The sequence below is a fragment of the Malaclemys terrapin genome, chromosome 6 (assembly GCF_027887155.1).
Source record: "Malaclemys terrapin pileata isolate rMalTer1 chromosome 6, rMalTer1.hap1, whole genome shotgun sequence".
NCBI classification, from domain to species: domain Eukaryota; kingdom Metazoa; phylum Chordata; order Testudines; family Emydidae; genus Malaclemys; species Malaclemys terrapin.
The window spans coordinates 75,747,993-75,761,921 of record NC_071510.1 but is presented as its reverse complement, the minus strand read 5'-3'; the positions used below and the strand labels follow the sequence as shown (position 1 = coordinate 75,761,921).

Genomic DNA, 13,929 nt, shown 5'->3' with positions numbered 1-13,929 from the left:
AGTGTCAAAGTTCACTATATACAGACATTCGCGCAGATCCCCCTTTCGGAAACATTGCTCTGCTAGTCTTCCCGTTTAAACGCATTCATTTTTGGGTCTCTCTCTCTCTCTCTCTCCCTCTCTCTCTCTCTCTCTTCCTTTCTCTCTCTCCCTCTCCCCCCTTTCTTGCATATTCTATTAGGTTTTTTTTCTTCAGCTCCCTCTTCTCCTTCCTTTTCTTCTTTTTCTCTACCCTTCCTCCTAGTGTCTTTCGCTTCATTCCTGCAGGAGAAGAGAGAGGTGAAACTAAAAAAAAAAAAAAAAAAAAAAAAAAAAAGGAAAAGGAAAAAAGAAGCAGCAGCAGCCCAGAGAGAGAGAGAGGACGCTTTCATATCTTAATATCATCATTTTTCCATTATTGTCTATTTTTTTTATTTTGGAGGAGGCTTTTCGTCCTGGCTGATGAGTTTTTATCTGAAATACTTTTTTTGAGCAAAAAAGAGAGAACATTTTCCCGGTGATCTCCAGTGATTTTTGTAACCAGCATCGTGTATTATAACCGAAGAAGAAGGAAGGAGCAAGAAAGAGGGAAAGAAGAGGATTTATTTATTCGACCTACTTTGGATCTCTCGTTTTCTGCGTGTGCCATTATTATTCATATTCTATATTTTTACACTTCGCCGTGAATTCGTCTCCTCTGCGAATTAGTCACATCCAATTGCTTTTGTATTTCTTTGGTAAAGAGAAAGAGAGAGAGAGAGAGAGAGAGAGAGAGAGAGAGAGAGAGAGAGAGAGAGAGAAACAACAACCAACAGCAACAACAACATCAAACTGTCTAATCTTCAATCCCTCCTCGATCGCGTTTCCCAAGACTGGTTTCCTGAATGGCTGACTGCGTTTTGCCCTGGACCTGGCCCCCGGACACTTTTATCCCCTGATCATCGGCAGCCTTTTTCTCTCTCTCTCCACCATCCTCGCCCAGGCCTGCGCCCCCAAAAGAGCCCAGAGCGCCGGCGGCGGCAACTGGGGACAAGCAGCGGCACAGCACCGGCCGGGCCCCGGCAGCGAGCAGCAGCGGCGGCGGCAGCACCGACCTCCTCCTCCTCCTTCTCCTCCTCCAGCTTCCTCTATGTCTGCACATCCTTTGCACTCCTAGCGCTCGGACTGTGTGGCGGGTGCGCGCGGTGTGTGTGTGTCCGCCGATCGCCTCCCCTGTGCGACTCTCCTGCATGCCTCTCCCCGCAGCCCGGCCGGCCGCTTCTCATTTTGCAACTTGAGGGGAAAAACATATTTAAAAAAAAAGAGGGGGGACCAAAAAAATCCTTCATCCCTCCCTTCCCCCCACAGAGAGAGAGAGAGCGAGGGAGAGAGAGGAGGGGGTTGCAAAAATAAAGAGAAAGAAAACGGCAGAAACAGCTACAAGAAGCAGCAGCAGCAGCACAAGGGCAGCAGCAGCAGCAGTTGAAGCAGAGGCAGGCAAGATTCCTTCTCTCTCCTCTCTCCCCCAAATCCGAGCCACCCACTTCCCCCCGCCCCCCTCCTCTCCCCGGCAGCCCTCCGCGAGAAGCTCCGCTCCCCAGCACTTTTTGGGCCCGAGATATGGCAATGGTAGTTAGCAGCTGGCGAGATCCGCAGGAAGACGTGGCCGGGGGCAACCCGAGCGGCCCCAACCCAGCAGCTCAGCCGGCCCGGGATCAGCAACAGCAAGCGGCCTCGGCGGCCCCGCACACCCCGCAGACCCCTAGCCAGCCGGGACCCCCTTCCACCCCGGGCACGGCCGGGGACAAGGGCCAGAGCCAGCAGGGCTCGGGCCAGAGCCAGCAGCACATCGAGTGCGTGGTTTGCGGGGACAAATCCAGCGGCAAACACTACGGCCAATTCACCTGCGAGGGCTGCAAAAGTTTCTTCAAGAGGAGCGTCCGCAGGAACTTAACTTACACATGTCGTGCCAACAGGAACTGTCCCATCGACCAGCACCACCGCAACCAGTGCCAGTACTGCCGCCTCAAGAAGTGCCTCAAAGTGGGCATGAGGCGGGAAGGTGAATATTTCTTCCCTATTTTACTCTCCCTCTCTCTGTAGCTCGGGGTGTATGTTTGCAATCCATCTACAGCTTTGCACCCAGACTTTTGGTTTGCGCTGATGCCCTCCTCCTCTCCTCCCCCCCCCCCCCAACACCACCACCGCCGCCGCACACTTCCCTTCCCTGCTCACTGGGATGGGAATTTATTATGATGATCAGTCACTAAATATTTATTATTTCTCCGGAATCACTAGTATAATCTCTGTATGTATGTGGTTTTGTCTATTGTTGGCATGAGGCTGGGGGGACATCATTCTTTACAAGATGGGTTTCCTTCTATTCCCCCTCCCTCCCTCCATATATAAAATTTAAAACCCCCACAACACTTCGCAGTAGATCCATTTCCACCATCATCTTTCCTGAAAGAAAGATGAAAGACATGTAAGTGGGGGGAAGGAGGAGAGAGAAAGGAAGGGGAAGAAATATGCTACTGTATCTCAGCTTTCTTGTGCTTGCCAGTATGGTAGAGTCTGCCTCTTGCAAGATCTGGCCTTCTTTTCACTCCATGCTCTCAAAGGAAAGTTTGTGACTGAACCGTGTTTTTATAGTCCTGTCATTTTTTTAGCATGCTGCTCATTTTATTTCTCCATCAAACTCCACCCTCTGTTTAAATACTGCATACAAATTACAATTTACAACAGATTTACTGATCCTTCTGATTTTAGCATAATACATAGTCTGTTTCTGGCATGAGCTCCCCACCGTTTCAAATGCTATTTTTCAGAGTAGTTCTGATGTTTGCTTGCAATATGTCTCATTTTCCAGTAGCAAGACTGGCTGAACTATATTTTCTAACTATATTTAACAGTTTACAGTTAAAGTTCATCTTGTGACTATCGTTAAAGATGTCTTATAGGCAAAGAAGCGAAACAGTCAATTTTGTGGAGTGGGGATTACTACTTCTTTAATTAGTTTTAAAATTATATTTTATATGCCACTAGAAAAGAAAGTGAGTTCTTTCAGATATGAAAGAGCTCGCACCGTATGACGACTTCATTTGTAGCTTCAGGGAACTGTTTGTAGGCGTCTGGGAAAAAAGCAAACTTAGAATTGTGTTTTCATTTAATTGACAAATAACTGCCAAGTTTAAAACTATAATTAGGTGGAGTCGGAAAAAGGAGTCCAGCCACTTAGATTTTGAGGGCTCAATTGGAATTTAGGTTTTAATCAATACTATAATAAAGGATAAAGTTACGAAAATATTGCACGCTCTAAACTGTGTGTTAATAATAAACCACAGTAGCCGTATCTTCTCCTTGAATTACCTTTGTTTACATTGCATGCAGTTTAGAACACTGACACTGATGAAGTAAAACATACACATACTAAAAAAAAACTTTGGTCAGCTTTAGGAACTCAAAGCATGCTTACGTTTTGTATTGAGATGGTTAATGAATCCAGTGTTTTTGCAGTTGCAAGCTTGTGCATTCAGTGTGCAAAGCTGTCTACAGGCTTTTGCAGTTGCAACAACGCAGCAAAGATATTAATTAAACCATCGCATTTTTTTCACTAATGTTTGGCTACTGTAAGTTCAGACCCTTCCCCCCCCCCCTTCGAATATTTAATCTTTCTCTTCCTTCTATCAGTGAGAACTTTGCTGGGCACGTATCGGATGCTTGCTCCGTGTAATAAAAAGTTAGAAGTGGTTAGCTGGGGGGCTGTGACCTGATCCAGTTTTAAGGATAATTGGATGGTATTTTTAAAGAATATGGACACATTTATTTTTTTAAAAAACAATTTGCTTGTAAATCTACATGCTCCTCGGACAATGGACTGGGAAATAAGAAAGAGCTATGGTACCTATATTTTTACCAGATTGCTGGGATTTTTACCCCAGACAGCACGCTACAATCCGGAGGATTTCTTTTATTTGTGTTTTGCTGGTTGCTTTCCTTTTCCTGCGAGTTGGGGGAGGGTGGATTGTCTTGTTGTTTTGGTTGGGATTTTTTTATTTGTAATTTGTATTCTATTTTATTTTTTTGGCTGTGCTGGTGATGGGGCCGGGATGCCCGTACAGGGGCTGAGGGTAAGGAGATGCAGCCTGTTATGTATACACTGCTCCATGTGTATATGCTGTCTATAGCTCTCTGTACGTGTGTGTGTGTGTCTGTGGGAATAAGCCCTGCATTGTCTCCGGATCGGCTGTAACGTGTTAGGCGATGTTTGCAAGCCTCCTGGATGCACATTTCCTCTCCTTTTCTCTTTCTTTTTGTCAGCGGTTCAGCGAGGAAGAATGCCTCCAACCCAGCCGAACCCAGGCCAGTACGCGCTGACCAACGGGGACCCTCTGAACGGCCACTGCTATCTGTCGGGATACATCTCGCTGCTGCTGCGGGCCGAGCCCTACCCCACCTCGCGCTACGGCAGCCAGTGCATGCAGCCCAACAACATCATGGGCATCGAGAACATCTGCGAGCTGGCCGCCCGCCTACTCTTCAGCGCCGTCGAGTGGGCCCGCAACATCCCCTTCTTCCCCGACCTGCAGATCACCGACCAGGTGGCCCTGCTGCGGCTCACTTGGAGCGAGCTGTTTGTGCTCAACGCGGCGCAGTGCTCCATGCCCCTGCATGTGGCCCCTCTGCTGGCCGCCGCCGGCCTGCACGCCTCGCCCATGTCCGCCGACCGGGTGGTGGCCTTCATGGACCACATCCGCATCTTCCAGGAGCAGGTGGAGAAGCTCAAGGCCCTGCACGTCGACTCGGCGGAGTACAGCTGCCTCAAAGCCATCGTCCTCTTTACATCAGGTGAGTGTGCTCGGGGGAGAAAGGCCAAGGGCTGGGGATGGGGGAGCTGGGGGGAGAGGTCGGAGAAGGCGAAAGAGATCACTAGGCAACAGCAAGAGCAAAATCATAGGGTCAAACCTCCCAGCTACCCTCCCCCCACCAGCCAGGCTGCGTTGGGGTTAGGTTAATAAAACCCACTCGATTTGCAAATCAATGTTGCTCCCACGTTTATGGGAAGAGCTGTAGATGGCTGGAGTTTTATACACACTATATTCCATTATCCCCACTGCCAGGGTTTGTGCTCCTTGTTTCCTTGGATAACAGGGGGTGGGGAGGGGAGAAAATAGAGAAATATTACCATTTATCTGCGGGTGTGAGACTATGTGCCTGCGAGAGAGAGAGAAGGGATCTGGGTTTCTTGTGGTACTTTAACTGGTAAGGAGGTTCTCCCTGAGAGTGTTAAAAGGAGTGCATAAGCACAAATAAATCATAAACAATACTGATTTATTGCTGCCTGATTTTCCCTTATCGGAAACCATTCATGTTTGCAGTTGCAGAGGTTATTGAGGATCGTAAAAAATGGATTCGATCTAAAAGAGAAAAGCAAAACAAAAAACAAAAAAAACCCAACAATAGAAACAGCAAGTCGCGGGGGAGGGGGAGGGGGTTATGTACCAGTTTACCAGCCTAGAGAGAAGTCTTTTTGCTATGCAAACCATACAAACATTGGAATTTTAACAGATTGCCTGAAAAAAAATACCAAATTAAGTGTAGGAGGTGGTAACATGCATGCATGTATGTTAACATTTTTTTCTCATGATAGATGGTTCAAATTAACTTGCAGGAAACTGTATTAACTTCGCTTTGAAGTGTTCGGGTTATAGCCTATAATACTATAATACATCTTTTATTATTGTAACCTTCGAGAGGGAAATATATAAACATCAAAGACGAACAATTTTCGGAAAATATAGGAAATATAAACAAAGCAAGATAAGAAGCCACTCAATGTTATTTTCTTTTTCTTTCTGTCTTTTCCTTTTTTGAACCAGTCCTCCCATTTAGCAATAAATAAACAGTTGTAATAAATCTAACTTGAAACTAGGCCGAAGCAAAATTAAAAGCATTCTTGAACAAAGATGGCAAATCGTTCAAAGGCCTTGTTTAACAGTAAGCAGTTTATAATCCATCAATATTTGTTGCCTTTCATGCATGAAAAATAGTATTTACATGGTATTAAAATGACTCTTAAATTTGCACAATATTGTAATGTAGCAAATGTAGTATTAATATCGATTTGAACATCAGATAATTTATTTAGACAGGAGTATCTAATTTGTATGCAGGGTGGTCAGAGACATGTACTTTGACTGCCCCCTTTTACTTTCAGTGCAAATGCAGTCTTGTAGTGTTGGAGGGAATCTTTCTTTGCGAAGGATAAAGTACAGATCTTAAAACAAATGGGAGATTTACTGATTAGCCATCTCGACATTTTAATGCATTTTATCTTAATAAGTCGTCTTGATGGAAACATGTTTTTCAAAGGTGACAAAGAGACTGGGCAGCATTTATCAGCCTGATTTAACACAAGTCGGTCTGCAGACTTACATTCTATACTCATTCATTTCAGAATGTTCATCAGTAGACAGACCAATCTCTGAGAACCTTTCTGTTTTTAAACATATATTGAAGAAATTATTGTAAAATAGAGGGAGAACTGGTGTGGTGTTTAGTAGTTATTAAAGGAAAAGACACCTGAAAGGCGTTTGCCCCAAATGAAGAGTGGGTTTTTCCCCATCTTTCCCCCCAAATTCTGGGCCTGGGCTAGCTGTGTAACTGGTGGCTTTTTTTAACTCCATCTTTCTATATTAATAGTAATGTATTCAAGTATATAATGAAATATTTACCAAGGGAGGAGCTTGCTCCAGCAATTGACTAAAGCGATGAATGGGGTTTAGGAAGAGAACAATAATATTATTTTGGAGCAGAATAGCATGGGGCATATTAGAAGATGAAAATACAGCTGTCAGTAGTAATTTACCCCTTTCCCTTACCCCCAAACACACATTTCCACTTTTGACTAAACTTGTTTTGATTGCTAGCCAGAGGGGAATTCATGGGAAGCCTTTCTCGAAGTCATCCAACTTTTAAGCAAACTCTGACGGATGGAAAAGACATTTTTAGACATATTGTCCAAAACAGTTTACTAAGCACTGAGTATTTAAAGCTGGCATGAGGTTATCCTGGTGTGTTTTTTACATTTGGGGTCCGGATAGTATATTTAATCTTTAAAATTCTGGACACCATCCAAGAACTTGGTCTTGACCCAAACGTACTTCTCTTAAAAAAAAACTTTATTAATTTATACACCTACATTGTTCTTCTAATAAATAAAAGTTCCCACGAAGGGACCAGACAAAATAACATAAATTCAATAAATCTATTTGCAGCGCAATAAGAACTTTGATTTCCAGTTATATGCCAGTTGATTACATCTATATTTTCTGAACACTAAACTCTTCTGAATGCATCACATGAAATACATTCCCTGTACTACAAAGGATAAGGCTGGAGTGTATTGAACAGTAATGGTTATTTATTTACATAATTTCTTTTCCATAGACTGCAGGAAGAAATATTGAGCTCTCCCTTATTGACACATTGTCATATAAAAAGTGAGACACACAGAATTTCCACATTAGCCCTCCCTTTATTAACTGAGATATAATTCACGGATGGTAAATATGTATTGCATTACTTCTTACACATATTCCATTTCTCCGGACTCAATAATCTAATCGGTTTTATACCATATAGTCTTTAATTTTTTAAATCTTGTTTTAAGCGGTAGGGGAAAAAAACTTTTAGGGTGCTAAATACAATTCAAATAAACAAATATGCCAGGGGCATGTCAAATAATTAAGCGAGAGCAGATATTATCTGCATTAGAAAATTGTAAGTGTGTCTGTGTCTCATATAAAATCTAAGACGTATTCTTTCCCCCTTTTTAACGTTTTTCTGTCAAGTAACTTTCCAATCTTGATTGTCCAGTGACTCTGCGTTGTAGGTGCACTTACCGTAAATATCTGATAAATATTTTACTAACCTTAAGGGTATGACATATGGGGCCTAAAAAAAATCTGTTGGGCTATCAGTAAGACCCTTTCATATTGCATTGTTTGGAAGTTGAATGGGAGCCTATTGCATAATGAGCAGATGATACATGTAAAATACCAAGATATATGTAAATATGGAGTGTGATTTGTGGCAATCAGCATATGAACAGGACTGTGTTTTTGATATATATTTCAAACAAGAACAGGCCTATTCTTTTGATATAGGTATAGATATAGATATTGCAGCCTGGTGCTTTAGATGTTGCAAAATAACATTGCATTAAAGGTACAGTATGGATTAGCAAAACAGTCTGGCTTGGATAATAGTATATCTGAGGGATGCCTAGTCCGTAGCTCAGGTCAAAGGTTCTTTTCCTCAGAAGTTCTTGAATCATAGCTTGTTTTATTTGTATTTTTGCTCGAGGCCATAGTATGGTAGATGAAGGTGTTCAGAAATCTTTTTAAATTCAGTTCTTGAAATAGAAAGACATAAACTTCAAAAATCCAGTTGCCAGAGATTTTTGCTTTGAATAATTTGTTGTGTCTTTCCAGGGTCATAAATTTACATTCACAATTTTGTAATGTCCTTTTGGGGCCATTAACATGCATTAATTCATATACAGATCTATATATTAGCAAAGTCTGGCTTTGATCTATAGGAAACCACACTGCAACTGACTGCTCGCCTGTGAGCCTTATGTTTTAAAAATATTTATTATTAATATACGTAACAATGTGGATATTTGAACTATAGGGGCAAATCCATTATATTTCACTGACGCTAGTTTCCTGAGCAAGTCTCTCAACGAATCAGCTGATACACAATAATTCGCTGTTTTGGAATTATAGATAGATAGATAGATGGATAGATAGATAGATTCAAATTCATGTTCTCAGATTAGTATGCAGTTGCCTCGATCGCATCGTTCTGCCGGGTATGAAGGATATACTTCTGGCTATATATATGAAATATACACATATATGAAGGATATATTTCTGGTTACATTTAGGCAATGCTCATGCACTGCAGCCGCCTCCAGCTTTATGGCTGATAGCTGCAGATGTCTGCTTAGCACAGTCTGGAGTAACTGAGCCATATTCCTCTTAGATTATTATACAGTTTACAAAGATGTGACCTATTTTCAATTACTTGATCCCAGATACAGAGAGTAGTGCAGCCTCTCTCTTTGGCATTGCACTGCAGATTCCGGGCAAGAGACTCCAAATCCCATATTGCGAAAGCATTTTGACTTGTTCGGATTTCCAGCCTTGTCCAGAAACTCGGCGTATTTGAATTAATTAATCAATGTATGTATTTATTTAGCATGCAGCATAGATGCAGGCCACATTTAGTATAAATCCAAACAATGGCTCTCCTGGCTCTGTGTTTGAGTTGTATTCATCGTACAACACTCATCAGTGTGTAGATTAAAACAAAATCACGAGCATAATAGCCCCGTTCCTCCTCTCTCTCCCCTCTAGGAGGCTGATAGTCTCCTGACAGAGGACAGGTTGCTGTGGCTTGGCTGTATGGCTTCAGATCCCCCCCCCCCCCACACACACACACACACACAGCGTCTTACATTATTTATTTCCAAGGTGGAGGAGGAAACACAAAGGGAGGTTTTGCCTGCGCGTCTCTCTGTCTGTCGGTGTGGCTGCTCGGCTAGCCCTGCCTGGGTGCTGATGGGGGTGTTATGGTTGGAAGGGGCGGTGGGACGGTGTATTTAGTCCCTGTGTATGTGTTCTGTTTGCTCGCTTGCTTACCGAGTAACTAACTGTTTCCCCTCCTTGTCTCCTCCTGGTGTGTGGCTGCCTGGGCAGATGCCTGTGGCCTGTCAGATGCTGCCCATATCGAGAGCCTGCAAGAGAAATCTCAATGCGCCCTGGAGGAATATGTGAGGAGCCAGTACCCCAACCAGCCGAGTCGCTTCGGCAAACTGCTCCTGAGGCTGCCTTCCCTGCGCACAGTCTCGTCCTCAGTCATCGAGCAGCTCTTCTTCGTCCGTTTGGTAGGTAAAACCCCCATTGAAACCCTCATCAGAGATATGTTACTGTCTGGGAGCAGCTTCAACTGGCCTTACATGTCTATCCAGTGTTCCTAGAGCACAGCCAACACCCCCATAGAGACACTGAGGACCAACACAAACAGAAATATACGAACCGAGTAAAGTTGGGGTGCAGAGAGGGGGGGAAAGCAGACAATAAACAAAAAAAATAAAGACTCGTGTAGGATCAGATCTGTGACCATGTTTGAAAGGAAAAGAAAGGACCTTGTGTCTGTGGAAAATTTTGGAAAAAGGACCGAGGGGATTTTAATAAAACCAGAAGGAGAATAATGGATCTTCCAGAATTTATTGTGGACTGATGTGGATATATTCTGTACAGAAACAAAGAAACAAACAAAAAATATTGACGCTGAACTGAATCTTGTGTAGAAAACACACACACGCAAACACTTACCACGAACATTGTTATTCATTTTGTAAAATATTAGTCTTTATTTTCATTTTTTGGTAAAATTTAAAACATCGTATGCGCATAAAGAAAAAAGAAACAAGAATTAGGGGAAAATAACATTTTCCAAATAATTATAAAAAACAATTGTCCTGTGTCTATGTATCTATATCTGTTTTGTATTTTTTTCTGGTTCCAAACCAGGTTTCCTGTGATTCTATACTAATAATTTTTGATATAACCCTTTGCTTCTTATAATGAGTGCGATATATGTTGTCGAAGCTGTTCTTCAAGAATTAAAATTGAAGTGAGAATTTAAACAAAAATAAAAGAATTTAGCAAAAAAAACATTAGTCTTGTTGCTTGACCATGCCAACAGAGTTTACAAACGTATACTCCCTCGCTTTTAACTTCCAGTGGGATTAAATGGGAGAACTTTTAAAAACTTGTAGGGGGGCTACAAAGTTGTATAAAACACACAGTGTTCCAAAACTGATTTGATTGTGTACATTTAAGATTTAAGAGACAGATGCGAACACAAACAGTTCAATATCATAGATGAATCAATTTATCTGCGATTGTATCACAAAGCTAAGTGCATATAGCCTGGTCAACGTATTTTGAAAAACCTTTCTTGTCAGTTGAAGCTTCTGCTAAGTTTAGACAGTGCTATTTCCTTTCAGAATTCATGGGCAAGGTTTGGAGTCACTGTATTCTACCATCACTGTGCAGTAATGTGCAATATAAGGTATACTGTAGTTATTTTGCCTGTTATTCGTTTGTTAAAAGCTTAGTGGGTTTTTTTCCCAAGAATTCAAAGACCCAACACTGTGTGGTCTGACTGTGTGCTGCATTTGCTATCTTCTGCTGACAGGATCGGTATTATTGTTTTTCTCTCCTCCAGTCACTAAATGTAAAGGGTATTCCCATCCCATTAATACAGAAAGCTAACTGGAGGTTTGCTCGTTGGGTGGTGTGTATGTGTGTGTGTGTGTGTGCGTGTATCACACACACACATCCTACATGGATTATTGTGCTGTAACTCTATAAAATGAAAATTTGAGAGGTTTGCAAAAGCCCCGTTTTTTTAGATAAAAAAAAAATCGTTTCCATAATGGAGCCCCTTCGAAGGTGAAGGCTTCACAATGCTTCTAGCTGGTGGTGCTGATCTCTGTAGCAGCTTTCAGTGCATTAATGTTTTATGGGATCTGAGACGGAGCTGTAAGAACACATACTGCCAAGGGAGCTCTTTCTTAACGTATTAATAAAGCTGGATCTTTTAACAATAACATCCCCCCACACACCTCCCGCGCCCTCCAAACAAACCCGGATGAGGCAGGATTTTCAATTTGAGGAGTGAAAAAAAAATGGTTTTCTTTTCGTTTACTGTCCAGTTTTTTTTTTTTTTTTTTTTTTTTTTTTGCATTAACAAGATCCTTCAATCCAACTCGCTTGGGGTTTTTTAATATTCTAGGCGCAGCAGATCCGAAGCGAGAGCATTCTATCAGTAAGCACTTATAGCTGGATAATCAACATTGCGGGCAGACATTCTATGGGGGTACAGTCAATTTCAATATGGAGACTCAGGCTGTCTCCCTAGTAGCCGCTATGTGTATGATTATTGTAACCCTGGACACACAAGGGTGGAAATTAGACAAAAATACCCTCTCTTCCCAACTCACATGAGCGCTAATAGGCGACAGCTCTGTTCCTCATCCTGGTTGACTTCCCCAGGCAGAGAGAGAGAGAGAGAGGGTACACCAGCCTCTCTGAAAGAGAAAAAAGGGAAAGGCAGACACTGAACACAGACACTCAGCACTTGGAAATACTGAAAGTAATCCTTTATCATTGGTGGGATGGGTGCCGGGGGATACAGTGGCTCGAAGCAAAGAGAGATCTAGCTTTCCTCCAATGAGATGTAAATATATTCATTACAGTGTTATCCCACTAATGAAAACAGATAAACTTTTTCGTAGGTCAGAAACGTATTTTTCAATTAAGTTTCATGTTTATGAATAATACTAGCCCACCGATTGCCACGAAACTTACAGGTTAGGTGAGGTGTAAGAGATGCAGCTATTGCCATGTATGTGATTAGAAAGAAGTGTTTAATTCCCTTATTAAACTTTTGCTGATATACGGTATTGTGTTCTGAAGTGTTAACTATAAAATGTTTATCATCCTCGTGAACATTTTCCTTAGCCACTTTCAAAGTTCCTGGGCATTCATCTATTTGCTGAAACTATTGTACCATTTGTCACAGTCACACAGTATATGCTACAGTGTTGATGTGGAGAAGGGCCAGGGTCCCTTCATAAGTTTCTGATGACTTGTTCTGACATACCATGTACTGTTTTAAAACCAGCTCGAGTTAAATTTCTCCTCGGTGTTATCTTGTTTAGACTTAGACTCATTCTTTGACTCCGTTGCATCCCCCTCTTAGAGAACTTCATAGCTTTGTTGGTGTCCCTGGTTGTGTTAAATACAGTGGGGTTTGCTCTACTAGCTGCAAAAAAGTACGCCACTGGCTACTTCTTTACTAAGAAGGTGTTTGGTTTTCGCCCTACAGTAACATGATGTGCTCATTAAAAGTTTGTCAGCAGCAGCACTCAGAAACCCAGCAATAGTGTAACGTATATACTTATGTTAATGCAGGGGTTTAGAGAGCCCTGATAGCAACACACACAAAGGGCTATATACCTTTGGCATCGCACTAACTAGCTGGTCTCCTCCCACTCCCCAATTAAGTCTTTTATATTCAATCAAATAAATATTTGGAAATTTTTCCAAATGGTAGGTCGAACCACAGCTGATGCAAGGATTTCGTGGTAGACTGTCACGGGATGACTTCTGACTCTTCGGGGAGCTTTAATAAATAGTGCAAGTGTGAAGGTTTGGTCGGTGTTGTTCTTGTCTTAAATATGAGTGGGGAATTGTATCTGACCCTTTTTTCTGTGTATATTTCAATACATAGCTACACGACTCTGGGGAGCATATTTGCCCGTGTTGCTCAGACAACTTGTGAGTCGAGTTTTGGCAGTTCTGAGTCAATCTCCTTAACCTGAAGAGAAGAAAGCGATTTGAAACATTCGCAGGATAGAACAGGATGGTCTCAAGTTCCCTTCAGTCCCTCAGAATGAGGTGGCATTTAAAAAGCTCTGTAAGTGGCACATTTTACTGCACACTTAACGGGGCGAATTTAATAATGCGTTCCAGAGGCAGGGTCTCCTATATTTAAAACGCTCTTTTAGTACGAAATAAATAATGGATCTTATAGAAAGCGTTTTACGAATGCCTCTGACTTGAGGTCATTTTAAGTTACATTAAAAGGTAAAAGTACTAAAGGAAAAGTAAATTTAACGTTCGTTAATGCAAAGGAAACTCTGTTTGGCGCCAAACACAAAGAGAAAATATATTTAGCAGTTGGAAAGGGCTTAACCCAAAGTATCTTCCTTTTAAAAAATTACCTGTGACATATGAAAGTCAGACGTTCCCTTTTCAACAAACACACTCACTGAGCGACTGAGAACTTTAGCTTATTTGAAGTAGAGTTAAACTGTTGTAGACAGGG

At 42.1% G+C, this 13,929-nt stretch overlaps 1 protein-coding gene across 1 annotated transcript; it reads left to right on the top strand.

Annotated features, from left to right (window-relative positions):
- The first annotated feature begins 44 nt into the window (after window positions 1–44).
- Window positions 45–12,750, top strand: NR2F1 (nuclear receptor subfamily 2 group F member 1). The gene is made up of 3 exons (XM_054032064.1): window positions 45–2,020; window positions 4,279–4,806; window positions 9,726–12,750. The coding sequence occupies exons 1-3, from the start codon at window positions 1,579–1,581 to the stop codon at window positions 10,004–10,006; spliced, it is 1,251 nt and encodes a 416-aa protein (XP_053888039.1). The 5' UTR covers window positions 45–1,578; the 3' UTR covers window positions 10,007–12,750.
- Window positions 12,751–13,929: the final 1,179 nt, after the last annotated feature.

Excerpts from the sequence above, each read along its gene's own strand:
- NR2F1 (XM_054032064.1), top strand. The coding sequence starts at position 1,579 with ATGGCAATGGTAGTTAGCAGCTGGCGAGATCCGCAGGAAGACGTGGCC. Across the intron at positions 2,021-4,278 it reads AGTGGGCATGAGGCGGGAAG|CGGTTCAGCGAGGAAGAATG; the intron begins GTGAATATTTCT and ends TCTTTTTGTCAG. Across the intron at positions 4,807-9,725 it reads CATCGTCCTCTTTACATCAG|ATGCCTGTGGCCTGTCAGAT; the intron begins GTGAGTGTGCTC and ends CTGCCTGGGCAG.